General features: G+C 36.2%; 1 protein-coding gene across 1 annotated transcript in view; it reads left to right on the top strand.

Annotated features, from left to right (window-relative positions):
* Nucleotides 1-24,546, top strand: part of LOC150075107 (uncharacterized) — a 617,581-nt gene that overhangs the window by 424,216 nt on the left and 168,819 nt on the right. The window contains exons 32-34 of the mRNA XM_090388926.1: nucleotides 9,103-9,210; nucleotides 18,771-18,824; nucleotides 23,976-24,029. Coding sequence (XP_090245052.1) covers nucleotides 9,103-9,210; nucleotides 18,771-18,824; nucleotides 23,976-24,029 — 216 coding nt within the window. The remainder of the gene's footprint in view (nucleotides 1-9,102; nucleotides 9,211-18,770; nucleotides 18,825-23,975; nucleotides 24,030-24,546) is intronic.

Here is a 24,546-nt window from a genome sequence, read left to right as displayed (position 1 = left end):
ATCATTAATCAGACAGAAGGTTTATAGGTAGTTTAAGAGTTGGCGGTTAATTGATTTCTCCATTACTTTTGAAAGAATAAAAGTAATTACAATGGGATGATAATTGAATGGGAGGGATTTGTCACCTTTTTTAGGAACTTGCTGGATATGAGCAAATTTCCAAGTGGAGGGAAAAACACCTTTGGAATAAGAAAGTGAAAAAAGGCGGCAAGGAACAGGAGTAAGTTCAGGAGCACAGGTTTCGAGAACAAGTGGAGAAATACTATCAGGACCTGGAGCTTTCTTATCATCAAGATTCGTCAAAATCCTTCTCACATCCTTTTGATGGAAAACTACAGGAGGCGTTGAATGGAGTGTGTTAGGAATGGTGGGAGGTGTTTTACCAAGATCATTAATACATTTGGAAGTAAAATGGGATGCTAGCAGGTCAGCTTTATCCTTGGCTGAAGTGACAACAACCATCTGGTTTGGACAGAGGTGGAAGCAGAGATGGGTAAAAGTTGCAGACAATAGCTTTGGCAAGAAATCAGAATGTTTGGCTACCATTAGGGCAAGAAACAAGTTTTCTACTCTTAGCCTGCTCAAAATCTAGTTTGGACTGATTAATAACTGCTTTGCAATTGTTGCAAGCTTTGGTGTAGGTATAAAATGAAACTGAAGAATTGGAAACAATCCAGTTACGATATGCAACGTTCTCCTCTTGAACAGCCTTACCACATTTATTGGAAAACCATGGTTTAGATGAAGGATAAGATTTTAAAGTAGATTGTGGGATAAAGGATTCCATTTCTACAAGAATAATTTCACTGAGACAATCTGAGCAAAAGTTGACATCAGAAGTTTTGGAACAGTAATCCAACCAAGGAAAAGAAGAAAAGAAATCTCGTAGGTCATCCCATTTTGCATTCTTGTAATGCCAAACAATACGAGGTTGGGAAGCCATGAGATAAAAGGCTCCATTGGAGAAGAGACAATCACGAAGTTGTGACCTGAGGTGCCTAAAGGACCACTCACTTCGACCATGTACTTACAATGGTTGTTTGTGAGAAAAAGATCAAGTGTGTTAGCTGTATGGTTAGGATTGTCCGGTATTCTTGTAGGTAAATGAACAATCTATGCAAGGTCATTAGTAATTGCAAAAGCCTCAGCATCTGGACCAGCTGGGTCAGTGTGACTAGAAAATGGAAGCCAATTGGAGTTGTGAACATTAAAATCACCAAGGAAAATTACCTTACTGTTAGGAAAGTTGGACTATAGAAAGTCAAGTTGCAAAGAGAGAGGAAGTCAAAGAGCTCCAAGTGATTAGTGGAGTTGGGAGAACGGTAGAGAAAACAGATGAATTTGACAGAATGAGGTAGAGAGATTTTAAACCAGAGGAGATCGAAAGGAGATTCCAAATTACCAAGTCTCTTACAGGGAATATCGGAACAAACAAATGCACAAGTACCATCTTTTAGGTGAAAGGAATCATACAGCGAATAATTTGGACAACTGAGATGAGCAGTAGTTGAATCAACTGATAACTGAGATTCTGTCAGAAAAAGTACACGGGGTTTGGCAGACTGCAAGTGGAAATAGACATTGTTGAGATTAGAATTGAGACCGCGACGTATATTTGTGAAATGACCTAGGAAGTGTTTCAGAAGTATAGATCTTTTCTCAGATAATCTTACTCTATTAGTTTGACAATTCATGGTGTATTCAATAGTAAGAAAAAGTGGGGTGGACATGCTGTATGAAGTAATTAAATTTTTGGATATGGTGTACACATGGTAAGGATATATGCAGATCCTTGACATAACATGGCCCTGACAATGCCCCCCCCCACATACACACTACTCGGTCTCCCTCCAGTAACTATCTGGCAGAGTAGAGGTAGCAAGATTATACACTAGCTGATCTGGAAACCTCCTAAAGAGTTACCAATATGTTCGGTCCAGTATACTAACTAGCAGCCGGCCTGCGAACACCATTTTAGAGCTGTGCCCTCAAAATGTAAGGAAGATTGGATCTTGCCATGATGTTTATCATAACCTCAAAAGTCATCAGTCATGCTGCATAATGGAAGAGATGGGGAAGCATTGACTGGAACTTAGCTCCGGAGACTAAACATGGGTTCCACCACTTCAAGCCTCCAATAAGCCAAGTGGTGGTATTGCACTGGTTGATGAGAGTCATCTACCACCTAGTATTGCTTGGTAATACAGAGAGGCGGCATTTCTCCATATGGTATGGGCACCACAACTCGATCCCTTCTTACGTTGGTTCACACCTGGGTGGTCACCCACAGTGTGCTTGTGCATGGCTCTAAATTCTTCTTAAAATATCATACAGGCACTCCCCAGCTTACGTAATACTTGACTTATAGAAATTCTACTTTACGCAAGTTTTTGCTGGCCAGTGCAAATTTAAAAAATCGTGGAAACATATTTAGCATACCGTAGGAATAAATGGAGGTATTGTGAACTCAATAAGATATTGTTTTTTTTTTCCTTTTTTTTTTTTCTGGTAATTCGTTCCAGACCTCGAAAGTTGAAATTTTCACTATACAATACAACTAAGCTATTTATCTCTCTAAAAGGTCATTTTTATAATGGAAATTGTACTACACTTTCATCTTTATCATACATTCCGATATAAGACTCAATTTTGAATGCCTTTATGATATTTTTCTAAAACACATTTCTTGAGGTCACTACAATAAAACAATAAAAACAATTTGCACTTTCCGGTTTATTGGACTCTTCTGTTAGGGCAATCTATTATAAATGGGTAATAAACTCGATCTTATTGCATTTGCGATAATCCTGATAACTGGAATTCTGTTGGTTTTTACGTTATTGTATTATGGTGAAATAAGTTCTCCTTCACTGAAATCTTCAATCATATAAAAAATATAAATAAATTTTCAGAATCTTATCTTCATTCCTATTTACTTATTACAATGGTGAAGGTGAAAGAGACCAAGTGCTGGCAGTGCTAAGAAATGAAACAAAATTGATTTAGAAATGAAGATGATTAATTAAGAAGTATGAAGCAGGACAAAGTTTGTCATCTGTTGCATGGAATTAGGTCTCGCTGCTTCAACAGTGAATACTATTTTAAGGGACAGTGTGCATATAAAAGAACAACATGTTTAAGATCAACAGTGATCACAAAACAACGTTCAGGTTGTGCTATATCAAAGATGGAAAAGCTATTAATAATATGGATGGAAAATCAGATTCAGAAGCAAGTGCCCAGAGTCCAATGGTCATTCAAGCAAAAGCAAGAAGTATTTATGAAGATATTAAGGATAAGTACGGTGAACCCCAAGCCAAGTTTGTGGCAAACAATGGGTGGTTTAATAGGTTCAAGCATCGTGCTGTTTTCCAAAACATTAAAGTATGCAGTGAAGTCACCACCCAATTCTGCAGCTGCAGAGAAATTTTGTGATGTGTTGGAAAAAACAAAACCCCTTCTAAATCTCCACAGCCCTCAACTTCTGCAGCGGCATGCTTATCAGCTGGAGAGTTCATTCTGGCAACAATGCTCAAAAGGTAAAACTTGCTGACATTATGCCTGTCTCCACTCTTTTTTAATTTTATAATTTTGAAATTTTCGTAATTTTGTACACCTTTGTAATTTTTCCTGCATATGAGATAAAAAATTTAATAAATAATTCTATTTGCATGTTCATCGAACGTTTCTTTTTTGCTTCAATCAAATTCAGCATGCAGTGTTGCGAGTGCTGCATAAGCATTTTTCGGAAATTCCAACTTACGTAGAGTTTGATGGAATGCAATCCTTATGTAAGTCAGGGAGTGGCTGTACTCTGAATTGCTTCTGCACAGGGGTCAGAAATCTGGAGATCCACCTTGTACTGACCTTAAAAAAAAGTAAAAAGTAAATTGCAGCCATTATCAACCCACTGCAGGATGGAAGCCTCCTCAACAATTCATGCTGAGGGAAATAGACCGTAATCTGCCATGCTGGTCTAGTGCTAGTTGGCAGATCGACCGTATTTAGCAGTCAGGGGCTTGAACCCTGCTCTACTCAAAGAGCGTGTGCTACTGCACTCCTACTCCTGACCACTCGGCTACAGAGGCCTTGAGTCTGACATTAGTCATCCCCCAAATGTTCACGGAGGATGGTTATAACTGTTCCCTCAGATATTTCATATTTTCTAGAGATTTGGGACACAATTGAATGTCTGTCATTCAGCACAAGGATTTCCACAGCTTGGCACATTTCTGGAGCAGTCGCTATCACAGGCCTTCCCAGACATGGATCATCTTCGACGGACTCTCTACCCTACTTGAATTGTTTTGACCTGAATTCCACCTGGTACTCTGATGGTGCACTATTGCCATACACTGCCACCATCCTTTCATGAATGGCCTTTGGCCCATTTACTTCTTTGGTGAAAAACTTGATGACTTACCGATGCTCCAATTTCAACAAAACCATAATATGACACAGATGTCTTCCTTTTTTCTGTTACAGCAGCACAATCTGAAAACATAATGGGATTAAAATTAGTATGGTTCAAGATACATAGGAACATGATAAATCGTGCATCATTGAAATATAACTATAGGAAGTACCTTAGGTAGATAATTTATTGAATGCCCCTCGTACATCCGTACTTGTTGTTGTTGTTGAGCATGGTGGATCGTGGGTTGAGTGCTAGACAGAACCACAGCAGGGTCAGGGCATCTTCGTGGAAGATTCTTCTTCTGATGGCAATCAGTCTGTTTGTGATGTTCTTGACCCCAATGGTGGTCCTCTGTTTCACCATGGATTTGATTAATGCTTTTTCGTCTTATAGGAAGTGCCTAAGTGTTGGGTTTACTTTGTAAATTTTCAGTATATATATATCAGCCAGCTATAGGCCATGGAGGTGAAGCCCTTGGTAGTCGATGTAGGCTATATACAGCCTAACTGCTGCATCAATGGTCAGTTGCTCCTTACATCTTTGCTCATCTGCTGCTTGGCCATGATGTTCTGGGTCTCCAAGTGGTCCGATATCTTCTTGGTTAATGAGCTGGTCAGGATTTTGTATATTGTTGGGAGACAGATGATTTGTCTGTATTTTGCCAGGTTTGTGGTGCCTTTGCCCTTAGTCTTCAGATAATTGATTCCTTGAGTCAGAGACTCTGGTATTGTCAAGCTACCTTATTCTGAACTGCTCTGCCATGTGTGTGTGTGTGTGTGTACGCACGCACGCACGTGCAGTTGACTTCTTGTACCAATTTTTGTAGGCGCCTCCATAGCCAGGTGGGAAGGAGCAGCAGTGCGTAGTACACGCTTCTTGATTAGACCGGTGTTCAAGCCCGTCACCACCAAATACGGAGGATGCGAAAAGGTCAGAGAATGACCACCGCATATCCCAGAGCAATATGGCCTTAGTTGCTAATGCTCCTAAATAACAAACAACAACAACAACTGATAGTTGTGGATGTTATCTATCCCCTGGGATTTGTCGCTTGTAAGACTTCCTGATCGCCTGTTGTACTTCTTCCTCCTGAATCTTCCATTTTGTTATCTCTTGTTTATCCTTGGTTTTCTTTTATTCCAGGTCTGTCCAGGGGGCATGGCTATTAGGGCTAACTTCGCTGTGCCATGGGTTGCCCCAGAACTCGTTGAGTGTCTTCTGGTCGGGTGGTCCATTGCCCTCCTGGACTTCTTTGATATTCCTGTAGGAGGCTGTCTGGTTTTCATCAAATATTCAGTTGTCTGTTTTCCTCTGGGCACCAACCCTGTACTAAAAAAGTTTCTTCCTGTCAGGAGTTTCTGCTTGCAGGCATCAAAGTATTATTTGATCCTCTGATTATATGTCTTGTGTTTGCTATGGATGTTGTCTTTCTTGAAGATGGTCTTCACTTTTCTGATCAGCATCTTACTTTTGTTACCCTGTTGGTACTGGGTCAGTTGGCCTATCTTCACTCTTAGCTCTTCAGCCCTCTTTCAGCCCTGCTATAGCCCTCTTTCCCAGGATTGTGGTTCCCTGTCTTTACATTTCATTTTCTGTTGGTCCCTGGTTTCTCTTCTGTTCATCCTGGTGGCTGCTATAGTGGCACAGTAAATGGCTGCAGAGCCATCTATTTATTATTATTATTAATATTTCTTTCATTTTTTGTGCATGTCTGTCTCTGAAGTTGCTTCACAGAGACAGACATGAATTAGGAGTTTTATACTGCTTAGTTTCTATGTAAAATCTGATTGTAATGATGTAATAAAGTCTGGTAACCAGTTTTGTGAGGGAATTGGGTCTTTCACTTTATTTTAAATAAATATGGTTATTTTATAAAAAATAACCAAATTTGTTTTTACCAAAATAATACTTTTACAAACCTTCCTCATATTCTTTATATATATTTTCAGCATATGAGATGATTGCATACATATATAATTAAATACAAACATCTTTATTGTAATATATGGTAGAATTCTTTCTAATTATCCAAAATTTTTCTGAAACCTTTTTGCTTCATGTTTGCCCCACTAATTTCATTCAAAAAAAGACATTTAACATTTATATTTAAGAAACAAAACTATCACGTGAATATAATAAAATCACAATTCCACTTACATAAAAAGTATTATTAATGAGACAATCCGCATATTAGATGCAAGTTTTGTTGTTTTTGTGATGATCCAGGTCATCACTTTTTGACACTCATAGTTTCGTCATTAATTTTACTACTATGAATCAGACAGAAATTGAAAATGAACTGTGATATTATAATAAATATACACTATGGGAACCAACAGTTTCCATGGTGTATATTTGTTTATTTTTTAAAATGTATTCATTTGTTCATGTATTTGATTTCCATAAACCATGGAAACCAAATTTCAAAAGAACTGAATGTGAATCAGTTAATTATGTATAAGAAAATATATGGCATCTGGTGTGTAGAAAAACATTGACAATTATTTTAAGACTGTACAGTACATATAGTACAAATCGCTGTAATTTTCTCTCATAGATTTTGCCTTGCTTCTGTTTTTATATTGAAGATAATGCATTTAAAATCACCTTTCTGAAATATGCTTAGTTATTTCAGATTACTGGGATTCTATTTTATATGAAAATACAGTATACAAGTTGCATGTTCCAAGAGCCATTTATGGCACTTTGGTCAGATGTTAACAATAAAATAGAGAAATATTCTTTAATGAAAAAAAAAAAAGAGAGATATATATATATATACTAAGAAAACTACATAATTAAAATGAAAACAAATACACTAAAATAATATATGAAAGAAAGAAAGGTTAAAATATATCTGGCAGAACTGACAGGTCCAAATATTAATCTTTAGCACTTCTCACTGCATGCCAGACCTGAATTTATCTCTTAGAAAAATGGCCAGGCAATCAGTTCTGAGGAGCAGCATAATGCAAGTTATTTTATTAGATTGCATGTAGAAACAGTTGGTGCACAGACCTTCTTACCAAATTAACTTTTTTGCATCGTACTTATTTAGCACAAGTCAGAAATTTACCATATTTCAGCAAATTTATTATCAGCCTTAATAAATAAAATATATAAAGTAACGGAAGCACTGAGTAGAGAGCCATTCGATTTTGTAGAGCTAGAATTACTAAGATCAGTGTTGCAGTTCAAGGAATATTAGGATGTTAGTAATTCATCCTTGCCTTAAAATGAAATTGCTGTTGAACCTTCAAGATGCCAAAGGTAGTAAAGTTGGTTGAAATTTATGATCAGTGGCAAGGAACCAGACAGCATTGCTATCCATTCTTGAATTGTGATGATCATTTTTGAACAAGAGCAGGACAACTGAACACAGTTGCTCTTTGCTCACTCACTCATTCGGTAAAATGAGTTCGGTAAAAAGAATTCGGTAAAATTCACCTTGCTGGACTTCCAAAACAAAATATCTAGTTTTTATTTTATTTTGAACTTTGAGTGCATGCATATTCTTGAGGAATTCCATTTCTTGTTTTAGGTATTTGTCAATAAGTAGTTTGTTTTTGATTCAGGTATCTTTCTGATTTTACCAAATGATTCTTTCATTACAGTCCAAAATATTTAGAAAGTACAATGTTTATCCTTGTATATAAGGAAAAAATGTTTCTTTACTAATAAGGTGTATGTTAGTTTGGTTTCATCAGAGTGATTAAACCAGTTGTTATTAAGTGGCAATTCTCTTAACTTTTTGCTGTGGTGGGACTCTTTTAAACAAAATTTCTGAAGAACACCAGTAATTAAATTTTATATCTCAAGAAAATCCAATAATTAACTCCTTTTGCAGAGAATTTAATGACAGGAACTCTGCTAAGTGTAATAGCACACCATACTTCTTAAGAAATCTCCATCTATGTGTGGTGGTCTCTTGTCACTTGGTTCTTTTTAATATGGAGTTTTAAAAAATATTATTGCAAGAAGCTTGATTATTAGTTTGAGATCATAAAAAAATCTGAATAAAAACTATTTTGATTAAAAATGATGAGAGATCAAAGATGAATATGATCAAATATTAAAACAATATTTGATAAAACAAAAACTAATAATAAAAACAATTAGCCATCCTGAAGGAGAAATATAGTAAGGACACATGGGAAGAGCAGTTCCTTGAGAAAAAAAAAAAAATTGTTATACACTCACCCACAGGTTACTGATTCATAATAGATAGACAGGTTAAAGTCTAAATGCTTTTTTTTTTTCATATGCAAAAATGTCAGAAATATTTGTGTGTTTAATATTAATGTTAATTAGGCCATCATTACTATATTTTTCTCTTCAGAATTCCTTAGACCTCTTTGTGCAATCCTAAAAGGAAAGTAAGCTGAACCCAATTTGAGAAACATTTTTTATAAAGTGCTTATTTTCTTAGCACGGCTTCCTTCTCTTTGATTCCATAAGCTGCATATATTGAATGAAAATCCGCATATTTTAGTTCAGATGTGAAAAATCTGCATTGTCTAGATTTAGTATTTAGTTCCAAGTCTAGGTTAAAATAATTCTTCACTTAAACAGAGCCATTTGTCATTTTAAATTTATTTTTATTTCATTTATAAAATTGCTGAAAGAATTTATTTTTAGTGATTATTATTGAATTGTGTTATTATTATTAAATATCTATTTTCTAGGGAGCTGTGGGTTCATTGGGTCTTCAAGGACTTCCAGGTCCTCAAGGTGTACAAGGAGAAAAAGGGCCATCCGGTCCACCTGGACAACAGGGATTTCCTGGTCCTGTAGTAAGTTCTTTAAAATGATTTAAAATAACAATAACTAATAATTCCACACACTAAATGATGGTGTAGAGTTCTGTCACTGGATAGTATAGAGCAATGTTTCTTAATGAGCGGTACTCTAACCTTTAGGGGTATGCAAGAGAAGTCTGGTGGATGAGTACACCAGTACAGCTGAAATTTTTGTTTTTAGTCGTACAGCACTTTATTTTTGTACTTTTAAATTGCTTGTATTATATTCATGGAGGAAGGAATGAACTGAGAAAATATTTCCTTACTCATGTGATAAGTTGGTGTTTAAAACTGCATAATAGAATGCCTTTAAGCAAACAGAAATTTCAGAAGAAATAAAGAAGCAACAATTTGAGTTTTCGACTGATAGGGTACTAAAGATGTAAGGCATGAGGCTTGTTTATGTATCTGTTTTCTGGCATAAAATAAAAGGTTAATATAAACCACTGAGTAACAAGACCTTTGTGGAACTCTATCCATTTACATCAGCCTATTTATGTGAAGCAAGTTCTTCTGTTTTGGAATTAAAAACAAAATTAAGAAATGGTATATCCAGAAAATGATTTCAAAATTTGGTTCGAAAAGTTTGCAGATTATACAAAGGTTGGCAGGGTTGTTAATGACATTATCTAGATCCTGTTGCAGTGTGCTACTGCAACAGGATCTAGATAATTTGGGCAGATGGGCTAAGAAGTGGCAACTGAAGTTAACCTCGACAAATACAAAGTACTGCATATGGGTTGTAGTAACCTCAGAGAAATGTACCAACTGTGTGATACTAAACAAGATGGTAGAAAATGAAAAAGACCTGGGAGGAATTGTGCAGTCAGATATGAAGTTTTCTGAGCAATGCAGACAGGCTGCCAGGGCAGGTCATGGGGTTTTGTCAATGATATATAGGAATTTTTCTTGCAGGGAAAAGGAGGTGATTGTCCCTCTGTATAAGGCAATGGTCAGGCCACGCCTTGAGTACTGTATACAGGTCTGGTGGGCTCATCTCATTTTAGGTAGGATGTATATTTGCTTGAGCATGTACAGAGAAGGGCAACAAGATTGGTGAGGGGAATGAAGGGATCCTCTTACCAAGAGAGACTTAAGTTCTGCAAATTGCAGTGGCTGGAGACTAGGCACCTGCGCGGTGATCTGATTGAGGTGTATAAGGCCTTCAGTGGGTTGAACACGCTGAATTCTGATTGGATCCTTCCACTTGTAAAGATTATGAACCTAAGGGGGCATAAATTCAAATTAAGAAAAGACAGATGTAGAATAGATGTGTGGAAATTTGCCTTTAGCCAGCGGGTTAATTGCTGGAACAAACTTCCATTTGTCGTTGTGGAAGTTGATAGGTTAAATAAATTTAAGGAGGAACTGGACAGGCATTTGGAGGGAATGGTGTGATTTTTTTTTTTTTTTCTTTTGGCTGATGCTGCATAAGCTCATACACTTGCTTTTTTGCATCACATGTGACTACTACTACTACTACAACAAATAATTTTAGACCTGTTAGTTTAACTTCTGTTCCAGAGAAATTAATGGAGGCACTGGTTAAAGAAGCACTGCAGCATTATCTAGAGAAGGCTTCAGTTATAGCTCGGACACAGCATGGGTTTGTTAAGGGGAAGTCTTGTCTGACCAATTTGATTGGATACTATGATGTTGTCACAAAGGAACTGGATGCAAAGAATAATTTTGATATCATATATTTGGATCTTAGAAAGGCTTTTGATACTCTTGCATATGGAAGACTGCTGCACAAATTGGTGCAGTGTGACATTGGAGGCAAATATGCTGCTGTATATGCTGCTGTGGATAAAGGGATGGTTGAGTGGGAGAAGACAGGGAGTGGTAAACAGTGGACACTGTTCTTCATGGACTAATGTTATTAGTAGTGGAGTCCCCAAGGTTCAGTGTTGGGTCCATTGTTGTTTTTTGTATTTATTAATGATATTGATGATGGTATATCAGACTTAATGTCCAAGTTTGCAGACGATATGAAGGTTGGCAGGGTTGTTAATGACACTAATGACAGTACACTGCTGCTAGATAGGATCTAGAAAATTTAGTAGATGGGCTGAGAGAAGGCAACTGAATTTTAACATTACCAAATGTAAAGTACTGCATATGGGAAGCAATAACCCCAGAGTAACGTATCAGTTGTGTGGTGCTATACTGACATTGGGTGGTAGAGAATGAAAAGGACTTGGGGGTAATTGTGCAGGCAGATATGAAGTTTTCTGAGCAGTGCAGATGGTCTGCAAGAATAGCTAATTTTGTCTGGTCAATGATATACAGGAAATTTTCTAGCAGGGATAAGGAGTTGATTATCCCCTTGTATATGGCAATGGTCAGACGACACCTTGAGTACTGTATACAGGTCTGGAGGCCTCATTTCAAGAAGGATGTAGAGCTGCTGGAACTAGTACCGAGAAGGGCAACAAGATTAATGAATGGAACAAAGGAAGGCTTAAGTTTGCAAATTACAGTGTCTGGAGACTAGGCACCTGCGAGGTGATCTGATTGAGGTGAAGAAGCCTTGAATGGTTTGAGCATGCTTAATGCTGATGGGATTCTTCTTCTTGCTCAAAATAATCTCCTGAGAGGGCAACTGTTCCTTGATTGTTCCAACAATCAAAATTCCTTGATTGATGGAACAAACTTCCATCTTTCATTGTAGAAGTTGATAGTTTAAATAGATTAAAGGCAGAACTAGACAAACATTTGGAGCGAGTGATTGGGTGAAACGAGAAGGTTTTTTTTCTTTGGCTGATGCTATATATGCTTGCTTTCTTGCATCATGTGCCTTTTCTAATGCTAATAACAAGTGGCAACCCTGCAGATAGGAAAATGTGGTGGCGCCACCTGTCTTGCCCAGCCAGAACACAAAAATATGCCATTTTGTTCGCTTTGGCCGTTGCAGTCATTGGCTCGTGCAGGTGCGTATTTAGGCTGTCGAGGCCTACGTGCATGAGATGAGTGTTATAGCCATGTAGCGTGAGTTGCACCATGGAAACGACTGCCACATCCGTGTTCCTAACAGAAGGATGATATCAAGGTGGGTGAAACAGGGACAAAAAACAGGTTGAGTCACCGATAAGAAGCATGAGGGGCCCAAAAGACAGTGTGTAAGCCTGACAATGTCCAACGAGTCTGTGAGGCTCTGCTGCAAAGACCCCAGTGATCAGTTCATCACTGTGCAAGGACACTGCACATGTGTCGCTGTTCCCTACGTCCAATTGTGAAATTTGATTTAAAGTTCCCACCATACAAATTGCAAGTTGTTCAAGAGCTATAGCTGGCAGATAAAGTGAGCAGGCGAGACTTCTGCACAAAATTCCTTGAGATATTGGAGCAGGATGAGTTAATTTTCACTTCTCTGGTTATGTCTGATGAAGCAAACTTTCATCTTAACGGGTTTGTGAATAAGCAAAACTTCCATTACTGGGCAGACAGCAACCCACACCTTCTTCATGAAAAACCTAACAGTAGCCCAATGGTTGTTGTGCGGTGTGCTATCAGAGTTTCCACCGGCATTGTGGGGCCATATTTTTTTGAAGATGATGAAGAACACACAGTGACTGTCAGCGCCGAGTGGTATAGGAACATGATTGAGAACTTTTTCATTCCAGAAGTATGGAGAAAAGGTATTCTCCACATGACATGGTTCCAGCAAGATGGGGCTACAGCACACAGCCTGTACCAAGATAGCTAAGCTGAAGCAGTTCTTTGCACATCGACTGATCTCATGATCTAGACCTGACAGTCCCAGACTTTTTTCTTTAGGGATATCTCAAAGACAAAGTTTTCTCCCTGCAGGTTAACCAGTATTGGGGATTTTAAGATGGCAATCCGAGAAGAGATTGATGCCATTCCCCAGGAAATGATTCAGGATGTCATGAGGAGCTTCCAGGAGCGCTTGCAGAAAAGCAATGATGCTGATGGAGGTCATTTGCTAGATGTTATATTCAAGACATAGACATGGTTTTTGATGTATCAGTAATCGCAATTTGTGTAAATCTGACAGCCATAAATACATTTTGTGTAGCTATGCGTCAGTTCTGATGATTGCCTTTTTCTTTTGTACTATTTATCGAGACCCACCCTGTACATTATACACACCATAGTGGAACTTGTCATTCCAATTCCTGGGTGTCACTATGTTTCCGTTAGCCCTTTTATGGCACTATTAGTTGTCTTAACCAGTCGGTCGAATTCACCCATTTTATTGACAACACTCCTGACGTTGCTGTAGACACAATTAAAATTAAATATTCTTCTATAGTTTACTACCCTGACACACCCCTTGAAGTTATATAGACTTATTTCTCTAGCTTTATATTTACATTCATTTGAAACTTTGCTATCCTCTGAACATCTTGCCAACATCGGCTGTTGCAGCAACAAACAAGAATTCCCGAGATGTGTATTTTAACCAATATCATCGGATAAATGCATGTCTATATTACCTTTTGCCCTTCTAACTAGCAGTTTCCTTGAACCCTTAAAGTATCCTCAGTGATACTGGCAAAAACCCTTTCACCACCTTTGTTCAAATGAATGCCACCTACAAAATAGATTCCTCCTACTTACAAGTGTGAGCCATGCTGATTAAGATTTATCCTGTTAGAGCCTTGCAGAGTCTTTCAAGTCTTGAGTTAATCCACAAGGCTTTCAGCATATAATCCCTCCTATTGTGTCTGGTCAGAATTGCAGACACTTTCAGCTTAGACAGACATTTCCTCTCACTCACTATTTTAATCTTAAACAGTGCAAGCTTGTAACAGTGCATTATCATTCTCTTCAGAAAGTATCTTTCTTAGTTGTCAATAGTTTCATGATAGGTTCACACCTTCATAGATATTGTTAATCTATGAGCCAGTAAGGATGACATACCCTGGTGAATGTGAGGCAACTTCATGCCATCCTAACCAAAAATTATGCACATTATAACCAAGTATATACTGATGGCTCAATGTTGAACATTGCAGTAGGTACGGCTTTGATCTCACCTGTTTACATTATCTTGGCCTCTCTGCCAGTAGAGTTTATTATTACTTTTTTCTCTGAAGAACTATTTCCAATTCCCTAGTGCCTGAGCACTTAAATCTCTACGCCAGCTTATGGTATATCATCTGTTCTGACTCTTTAAGCAGTATCAGTTTTACACAGAATAAAACACATACCGACCATCCCCTGCTTGAAATATGAGGTGCAAGCCAAAAGTTTTCAGACTGACTGTGAGGAGCACTAACCTCATGTAGTATAGCAGTATACTATTAGATACCAATGAACTAATTCATTGTGAGTTAGTGTGGTATGTATGTATATGCATAGTATCTTATGTAAGACAGCTCCCAAACACTAGTTGAACTCCGCCGTGGTACACTGTGATGTTACAAAAACTCTGCAGAAAGGCTAGAAATGTGTGTAATGCTTTTTGTGCTGTGTGTATGTGTTTGTTTAGTTGTTTTTGGCCACTTTGCTATCAGGAAGCAACAAGCACCAGGGAGGTGCATCCTGATATCTGTGTACACCGCAAGGAGACAGGCCACACAGAGTGCAAACCATAGCAAACCTTTGAGTGTCACGTATTGAATGTCCAAACCATTCAAAATATGAACAAATAAAATAAAACAGTAAAGTAATAAAATTATAAAAATAAAAGGAATTAAAAGTTAAAGAAATTAAGGTTTAAGGTAAAAATAAATTTAAAAAATAATCAAAATAAATTTAAAAAATAATCAAAATAAATTTTTGAAAAAAAAAAAAATAATAATAATAATCAGAAAAATTAAAGAAAAAAATAAGTAGATAAAGTAAAACAAAAATAAAATTCAGGAAAAGTAAAGATAGAAATAAGTTAATAAAATAAATAAAAATCCCTCACCAGTGCAAGGTGGTGCCAGCAGGAGATAGAAGTCAAGAAGACACAGTGATATAGTTCGGCGTCGTACAAGTATGATTACCAACTGTCCAAGTTGAAGGTGGTGGCAAAGATGGTACTTGAGCTAGAAAATGGAAAATGGTAGTAGTGATGATGGTGGCAGTATCACGAGATGACAAAGATGGAGGTGCTGGTCTGGACTGGAGGTAGAGCTGGAATAGTAGTTCCTGAAATTGGGACACTACTGATGAGTTGTCCATGTCTAGCAAAGGTTTTATGTGCAAATTTCATCTTCTTCAAAATCTTGCAGAAGTTGAAATTTTTCTTTGTAGTCCAACAGAAACAACTCATTGCCTGAAGAAAATGGTTGACACACAGCAGACAGAGGCTGATGAAGATCCTAGTAATATGGACAGGTGAAAACAACATGCCACCAGTCTTCTGGGCCACCACAGTTACAGATGGGAGAATCAGACAGGTTAAACATAGCTAGGAAAACAGCTATGGAGACTTAGAAAATACTTAAACAAGCATTTTGTGATGATGCTATGGGTAGAATACAAACTTTTCTATAGTATTCACATTTTCCATGTGGCCAACTTTGGTTGAGGATTTTAAGTGCTTGGGTCGTTCATTGTCATGTCTGATAAAAATGTTGAAAAAGTGCATCAAGTCATCCACGAGGATAAACATCATATGATTAATGATATTTATGACATTCTAGGTCTATCAAATGGTACATGCAAATGCATATTAACTGAAAATTGAAACATGAAGTGTATTGCTGCAAAATTTATATCCTGTTTAGTGAGTGAAGAATAGAAACAGAATCAGCTTTCTGTGCATTGGGACCTGCAAACACAGGCCAGAAAGAACAAAAACTTCCTTTTCAAGGTCATAGCATGGGATAAGGCTGTGTTTATGGTTATGATCCAGATACAAATAGCAGTCCTCCTAGTGAAAAAGTCCATTATCTCAACATCCAAAAACGGCAAGGTAGGTGAGATCAAACTTCAAGAGCATGCTTATTGTTTTATTTGACAATGAGGGAATTGTTCATCAGGAATTCTTTCCATCAGGCAAAACTATAAATGGTCCAGACAAACCAAGGGTTTAGTGCCAAACAACGTTAGCTAAAAAATCACTTTCTAATTAACATTTTTGTAATTAACCAAAAAAATCATTTGACATTTTCTTGGTTTACTGGAAATGTATTTACAGCCCAAGCTAACTGGTAAAGTACTAGAGAGAGTTCTATGACATGATATGCATTGTTATTTGTATAAAGTAAAACTAAAGTTATCACAAAAAAAAATGCAGTTTTGTAATTAACATTGTTTGACACTAAACCCTCAAAATGTCAGGATTGGCTTCTGCATCATGACAATGCATCAGTCCACATGGCTTTATTGGTTCGGCAATTTTTAGCCAAGAACAAAATTGCAATGGCCACACATCCTCCCTGTTCGCCTGACTTCATCCCTTGTAACTTCTTGTTCTGCAAAATGAAAATCCAATTAAAAGGATAAAGATTGAAGGCATTGGAGATTTAAACTGAATTGCAGAAAGTGTTGGACAGGACCACGAAACAAGAATTCTAGAGATGATCCAAACGGTCAGAGAAGTGCTTGGATTGATGTAAACTCTGGAGGGGACTACTTTGAAGGGAACAACACTAACATGTAACTAATTTAAGTCTAAATCATTTTTATTGTCCCTGTTTGAAAACTCTTGGCTCACACCTCATAAATAAAATTCAAATTGATCTGACTACAAGACAGACAGACAGGCTGCATAATGTGAATTCTGTGGGATCCCCGATCATTCCAGGAAACTGTGAAATTAATTGAATAGATCAGGCAGCATAACTACAAATAAAGTCAGATGTGACTGAAATGAATGAAAGTCCATGTTCATAGCTACAAAGCCTTGAACAGGGAATCCTCATACAAAGCCATCATATGAAAGGTCTTCTTCTCCCAATGGCAAAATATAGGGTTATTGTAAACTTTGCAATAAATCAAACACTAAAAAAATTTGGTGAAGATAAAGAAAGCCAACACAGAACCACGGCAAACCACAGGAAACTTACTAGACAAACCACAGCAAACTACAGGAAACTTACTGCTACTGCAGTTTCTTCATGCATTCTCAGTAAACAGAAGGTGTGTGTGTTATCGGTCGCGGTTGTAGAAGTCGAGAACAATATATTGATTGACATGTAGGCAAGGATGACAGACGATGTACTGATTGGTGCATGAACACAACAGACGATAACATCATAGCATTAAGTGATTGATTGATGTTATGATACATACATATCTAAAGAATCTTTATTTCTTTTCCTATTATTTCCTAACCTAACCTATAAAGTTAGGTAAGGAAACCTTTTCCTGTTATTTCCTAACCTAACATTTAAGGTTGGGTCAGGAAATATAATGAAAAATAAAGAAACCTTTTCCTTTTTTCCTAACCTAAGCTAGGAAGCTAAGCTAGGAAAAAGTCTTAAAAACTTGCAAAGAAATCAGTAATATGGTTTTTTTAATAGCGAAAACACTCATGAATTCCAATAATCTGCTTTTAATAATGAGAAAAATCTAATCATTACATCATCTTTCACACCTATGTGGCAATCACTATATCATTCTCGACTTCTACTGCTGCTACCAATAACATGCACCATCTGTTTACCGAGAATGCAGGGAGAAACTGCGGTAGTGGCAAACCAGTTTTTCTGGTAAGTTTCCCATAGCTTGCCATGGTTCTTGTATTGACTTTCTTTACCTTAGCCAAAAACTTATTATTATGGTAAACAAGATACAAAAACAAAAAAGTTACAAAATTTCTAAAAAAAAGTTTTTTTATAACCTGTAAACTTCCTGGTATGAGTATTCTCATCTGGAAATTTGTCTCATAAAGCGATATTTTAATAGATGATATTGGCATGGTAGTCCTTTTGTCTAAATTCACCATGCCAATAGTAAATATGGCGCCTCTGTAGCCAGGTGGGAAGGAGCAACAGTGCGTAGCACACGCTTCTTGATTAGACCGGGGTTCAAGCCCGTCACCACCAAATACGGAGGATGCGTAAAGGGGAATGACCACAGCATATTCCCGGAGCAATATGGCCTTAGTTGCTAATGCTCCTAAAAAAAAACCAAACAAACAAACAATAGTAAATATCTCCAGTAAATAACCAAAGTACATACCATTATAATTTTTTTTTTTGCTGTTAATCAAAAATTTTGTTTAGAAAGGTGGCCGAATGTATAAAATTTTTAAATACAAAAACTAATTTCATTATTTATGACACAAAATTGTTAAGACAATGTAAAGTATTAAGACATTTTTTTTTAACAATATACTTAAAAGAAGGTAATAAAAAATGGTTTTCATCAAAAGATGGACAATAGTCTTGCTATTTCATAGTAAAAGGGTAGAGAATTTTAGAAAGGCTTAATTTAATTGCCTACATAATCAAATATTATCATGTAACAGTATAAAGCTTTGTAGGGCTGTAAGTTTGATCTGAGAAAGGTTAATTCATTTTGTGTGTTTTATACTATAGCTGTTTAAAATATTTTACTGATATTGGATGTCTTTTAATTTTCCATTGATATATCAGTTTTAGTAAGAAGGCTGTTTCATGGTAAATGGTATAATTAAATTTTAGGGATTTTCTGGTGCACCAGGTCCGAAGGGTTCTCAAGGAAGTCAAGGACTAAAGGTTAGTTATTTTTTTCAGTTTTAAACTATCCTTTACTAATTAATCACTATAGATAACAGTGATTTGAACTACTTTTAGTTATTTTCTTCAGTTATGCTTAAAAAGTGTTTATAATTGAATTATGTAAGCTTGCACTGATTTTTGACTTAATCATATTTAAGACATATTTATATTAATAATCATATTAGTTTTATATTATGATATTATAATGTTTAACTTGATATGATTTCATTATATATATCATTTCTGTTAATATGTACTCTCAGGTAATGTAATGTCTAGGTCAGAAATGGGTTGCTTGGCATGCCATAGCTGATAATATTATTTATAAAATGATTATTGGCTTAATCATACTATATTTTTAGATTTTAAATATGATAATATTTTTTATAGTCTCAAAAGTTAAATACAGTGATGATTGCTAATTCAGTAATTCTTTTTTTAAACATTTATAAAATTTAGAGAAATAAAGGACAAGCATAGGGACATGTTGCAACTTATTTTTAGTTTGCTATAGGAACAATTGCAACATACCACCACTTTACAAAATTAAGCTTTTTGCTGACAGAAGTAGTACAGATTTCAAAGACTGGTGGTCTGAAAGATATGGAATGATCAACAAAAGAAGGCTTTTTGTATTGTGGTTCTATGAAACAAACAACCATCTAGATGTCTTCTACAGAAATATAGCTTTCATATTTAATCATTAATGGTTGTGTTCTATGTAAATTAACGATCATCACTAAGTTTTCAATGCATTTAAACAAGATCAGTACTAAATTATAAGGTTTTCGAAAAACTAGTAGTCACATGATGTTCAATATTATAAGAGCACTTAAATTGAAACTTCAGATTTTCTTTGTTTGAATAAACATTTTGCTGATTTTGAAATGTAAGATAGAAAGAGAGAAACTTGTTAAAATGTTTCAAAGGTGTAATGAAAGTTTTAACCTTTAAAAACCATTATTGGTGCAATTCTAGGAAAGTTTTCATCAAGATTTGTACGTTAGAAACATCAAAGAAATCACAAAATTAATGGAATCTTCTGACACAGTAAATTTAATTTCTCCTGGACATTCTCAAAGTTCTATCACCTCCTTACCCATAAACTGAAATATGATAAGTGTAAATGAAGAAGAAACTCACTAACAGCATCTATTCATCCTGTGTGCACTGCACTAACACAATTATGCACTTCCAAGTCAAGGCAGCATTACTAGAGTGGTGGCCCAATGTATTTTGGACAGGTTGTTTCTTTTCCTCAGTTGGGTGGTAATGCCTCTGGGCCACTTTTTGTTTAACCTTTTCAGCAGTATATATGTAGTTATGTGGTTTTCATGATGGGCTACAGGCAATACATACATAGATTTATGATTTCAAGGTTGCTTCAAATATTGTGTTCCTTTAATTAAATGTTTTGATGAAATTGCCCTGAACATGCTAGAATGTGCTGCTGCCATCTCTTATCCATGTTTACAACTAATTGTGCTCACAGTTTATAATAGATTGCAGAACAAAAATTGCTTCGAAAATCAGAGGAGAAGATCACACCTGTTGACCCCAGTTGTCCAATTTGGGCGTACAAACGCCAAAGTTAAAGGATTTCTATGGAATTGAGATCCAAAATTTGAAGTAATACATGAATGGATATAGAAGATATTGTTGTATCAAAAAAGTAATAACAAACTTTATTTACAGATTTTTTTATGGATATTTTTAAATTGTGGTGTTGATCCTTGAAAGTAATTTTAGTCTAGTGTTGGCAGTAATGTTAAAATAAGAATATATTAATATTTTAAAGCATTTATGTACAAAGTTTACATTTTAAAAAAAAATTCAAATTCACTCCACAGAGTCCCATTGCCATGAAAATTGTGAGGGGCTCACAGATGATCCTTGAAAGCAAAAACTTGCAGCAAAAACTCACTGCTGAAGGGTTTAATAAACCTGATAATCATATAGCAACTGATATGGGGATAGGCAAAATTTACAAGGTATGGCTAATTCACGCTGATGTTGATTTCTTTGGTTACATGATCTCTTGTTGTGGAAATGGAGATTCCATGTTTCTGTGGCTATAGAAGGAGGAATTTCTTCAGTGTATGATCCACTGATAGGCCCATGTTTGCATATTGTTCTTAATGGAACCAGTATCAAACAATTTCTTCTCTGAGCTCAATTCTGTGATCTTTTGTGCTACTGCATTATTGAATTTTACATTGAAATGATCCCAGATATCTTTCACGGTTTTACCAGTATGTGACCATTTATGAGTTGATAATGTTGTTGTTATTTATATAATGCATTAGCATCTAAGGCCATATTGTACTGTGTATTATGTCCATACAGCTGTGTGCTCATGGGCTAATTTGTATGTTGTGTGTGGGCTGTAAACCTCAGTGAGTGATCAGAGAGAAAACTGGATAACCAATTACAAAAAACAGTTAGCAGACCATACACAACATACAAATTAAATTGAAATGAAGAGGCCTTTAAGAATTCCAGCAGACAGCATTTGAACCCAAAACTCTCCAGTTCAGTGACACAGAAGCCTATGGCAGATATAAACTAGTCAGTAATCAAGTCACAAAGGAGGTTAGGCAAGCAAAGGCTGATTACAAGAAATCCTTGGTAAAGGATGCAAAAAAATTCTAGGAAGGGGAAGAATGAGATTGGTCCACTTGATGTTGGTGTTTCGACTGTTAATGATCCTCCTCAGATAGCTGAAACTAAATGAGTTTTTGCATCTACATTCACATATGAGGAATTCTGTAAGAAAGAGGAGGACAGAAATTTACTAAATTCTAACAGGGAACTAAATGATTTTGTAATAACGGAGAGCAAAGTGGAGGAGAAATTGTTGAAGTTAAACATAAAAAAGGCACTGGGGGGGTGGATGAAATCTATCCAGTTATATTGAAGGAGGCAGTTAGAGAAGTAAGCAAACTTCTTAGCCATAATTATGAGAGCATCCTTAGATTCAAGGGAGGTCCCCATGGACTGGACATGTGCAAATGTATCCCCAATTCACAAAGGGATTTCAAAGGGTGACACAAATAATTATAGACCTGTCAGTTTAACTTCTGTTCTGGGGAAAATAATGGAGTCACTGGTTAAAGAAGTGATGCAGGATCACCTAGACAAGACTGCAGTAATAGTTCAGACACAGCATGGGTTTGTTAAGGGGAAGTCTTGTGTGACCAATTGGATTGGATACTACGATGTGGTCACAAAGGAACTGGATGCAAAAAATAATTTTGATATCATGTACTTGGATTTCAGGAAAGCTTTTGATACTGTTGCACATGGAAGACTTCTTTACAAATTGGAGCAGTATGGCATTAAGGACAAGTTGCTGCAATGGATAAAGAGAAAGTTGAGTGGGAGATGGCAGAGAGTGGTAATAAATGGACACTGCTCTACGTGGACTAATAGTGCTAGGCCCATTGTTGTTTTGTGTATTTATCAATGATATCGATGAAGGTATATTAGGCTTACTGGCCAAGTTTGCAGATGATACAATGGTTGGCAAAGTTGTTAATGACAGTAAAGACAGTATGCTACTGCAAAATGATCTAGAAAAGTTAGGCAGATAGGCTGAGAAGTGGCAACTAAAGTTTGACATTGACAAATGCAAAGTACTGCATATGGGTAGCAGTAACCCAAGACAAATGTACCAAGTGTTTGGTACTACACTCAGGGAGGTGGAAAATTAAAAAGACCTGGGGGGGGTAATTATGCAGTCAGATATGAAGTTCTCTGAGTAGTGCAGATGGGCTGCCAGGGCAAGTCATTGAGTTTTTTTTCAATGATATATAGGAATTTTTCTAGCAGAGACAAGGAGGTGATTATCCCCTTGTGGTCAGGCCACACCTTGAGTACTGCATACATGTCTGGAGGCATCATTTTAGGAAGGATGTAGAGTTGCTAGAATTGGTACAGAAAAAGGCAGAAAGATTGGTGAGAGGAACAAAGGGGTGGTCTTACCAAGAGAGGCTTAAGTTCTGCAAGTTGCAGCATCTGGAGATTAGGCACCCACAAGGTAATCTGATTGAGGTGTATAAGGCCTTGAATGGTTTGAGCAAGCTGAATGCTGATGGGATTCTTCCTCTTGCCCAGATTATTCCCTGAGGGGACATGCATTCAAATTGAGGAAAGACAGTTGTAGAATAGATGTGCAGAAATTTGCCTTTAGCCAGCAGATTGTTGATTACTGGAACAAACTTCTATCTGTCGTAGAAGTTGACAGCTTAAATAAATTCAAGGCAGAACTAGACAAGCATTGAGTGAATGGTTGGGTGAAATGGGAAGGGTTTTTTGTTTTTTTTTGGCTGATGCTATATAAGCTTGTTTTCTTGCATCACATGCCACAACTAATGCTAGTGCTAAAGTAGCAAATCCACTAAATGTTACTGAGAACTGAATCCACATGTTTGTTACTGTCGAGGTTACCGAGATATGCTTTGATAATTACTGCTAGGACACTGTAAGCTTATTCTTATATTAATATTATGCAAAACATGCCATAATAATGTAAAACAGAAAGTTGATCAATTACTTCTGAATTACCCAAAATCTTTTTTGAAACAGAACTGGGTTTCTTTGGATTATGAGAACTCAGATTTTATCTTGAAGTCCTGATAAAATTAAATGTTATTATTCAGTGAGTCAACATTATATTTCTTTGCTGCTTCATTCATGTCTCAGTAGAGTCAAAAGCAGAAATCTGTCATTGTGCTATTTTTAATTATCTTTTGTTTTTCACTTGTTTTGTAGAAACAGATTTGATTAAAATATCTGTAAATGTGTGTGAGTGAAGTTATGATCGTTCATTAATTTATTGATTTCTTTATAAAAAGTGTTCATAATTTATTTTTATCCAGTTTTCAGTAATTTGATAATTATATCTCTTAAATACTGGAATCCCTATTTTTTTTTTTTTTTACTTTTTATTTCAGAAATTATTTAAAGGTTTGTTAATTAGCATTGAGCTAGACAGATGGCAGTTTGGATTTCATATATATTGCAATGACTTGATGTATATATATATTTTTTTTTTTTTCTGATAAGCAAGAAAGTTCTGCTAAGCATGACAATTTCTAATTCACAAGTTTAATATAATTTTTTTTAAAAATTCTCTCTCTAAAATAGGGCGAACATGGTGATACTGGACTACCTGGATTACCTGGATCAGTTGGCTTACAGGTAATTGATTAATCTGCATTTTTCTATATGTAGCACATGTCAACAATTATTGGACTTAATGATTGTTGGTTTGGTTTATATGCATTATGTACACTATCCTACCCAAAGTCATATTGCATCCCAACGATTGCAGAAAATTCTGTGTTCCTATGGAATATGTAAGTATAGCAGACCCTCGATTTACTGGGATCTGATTAACCAGGATATATCAAGACTCCAAATTAAAAAAAAAATCATAAGATTCAAGTAATAACTAGAATAGGTATAAACAGATGTTTATGTTTTGCAAGTCGTAAATAAGCGACAAGAAGCAGCATTATAAGTTGTCATTGGGAGATTAATGTACCTATTATCTTGAAACCCCTGCAGTCTTCACATCCGCCACTCAAAAAAAAAAAAAAAAGAGAGAGAGAGAGAGAGAGAACAAATGTTTAGTTTGTTTTAGTGTGTCACGTTGATTGATCGATTGTTGTGTTCCATCACACCATAAAAAGACAAATTTTGTTTCATTATTTAT

This window comes from Mastigoproctus giganteus, chromosome 14 (genome assembly GCF_048544385.1).
Source record: "Mastigoproctus giganteus isolate SK-2022 chromosome 14, ASM4854438v1, whole genome shotgun sequence".
NCBI lineage: Eukaryota > Metazoa > Arthropoda > Arachnida > Uropygi > Thelyphonidae > Mastigoproctus > Mastigoproctus giganteus.
This window is presented reverse-complemented; position numbering and strand designations above follow the sequence as displayed.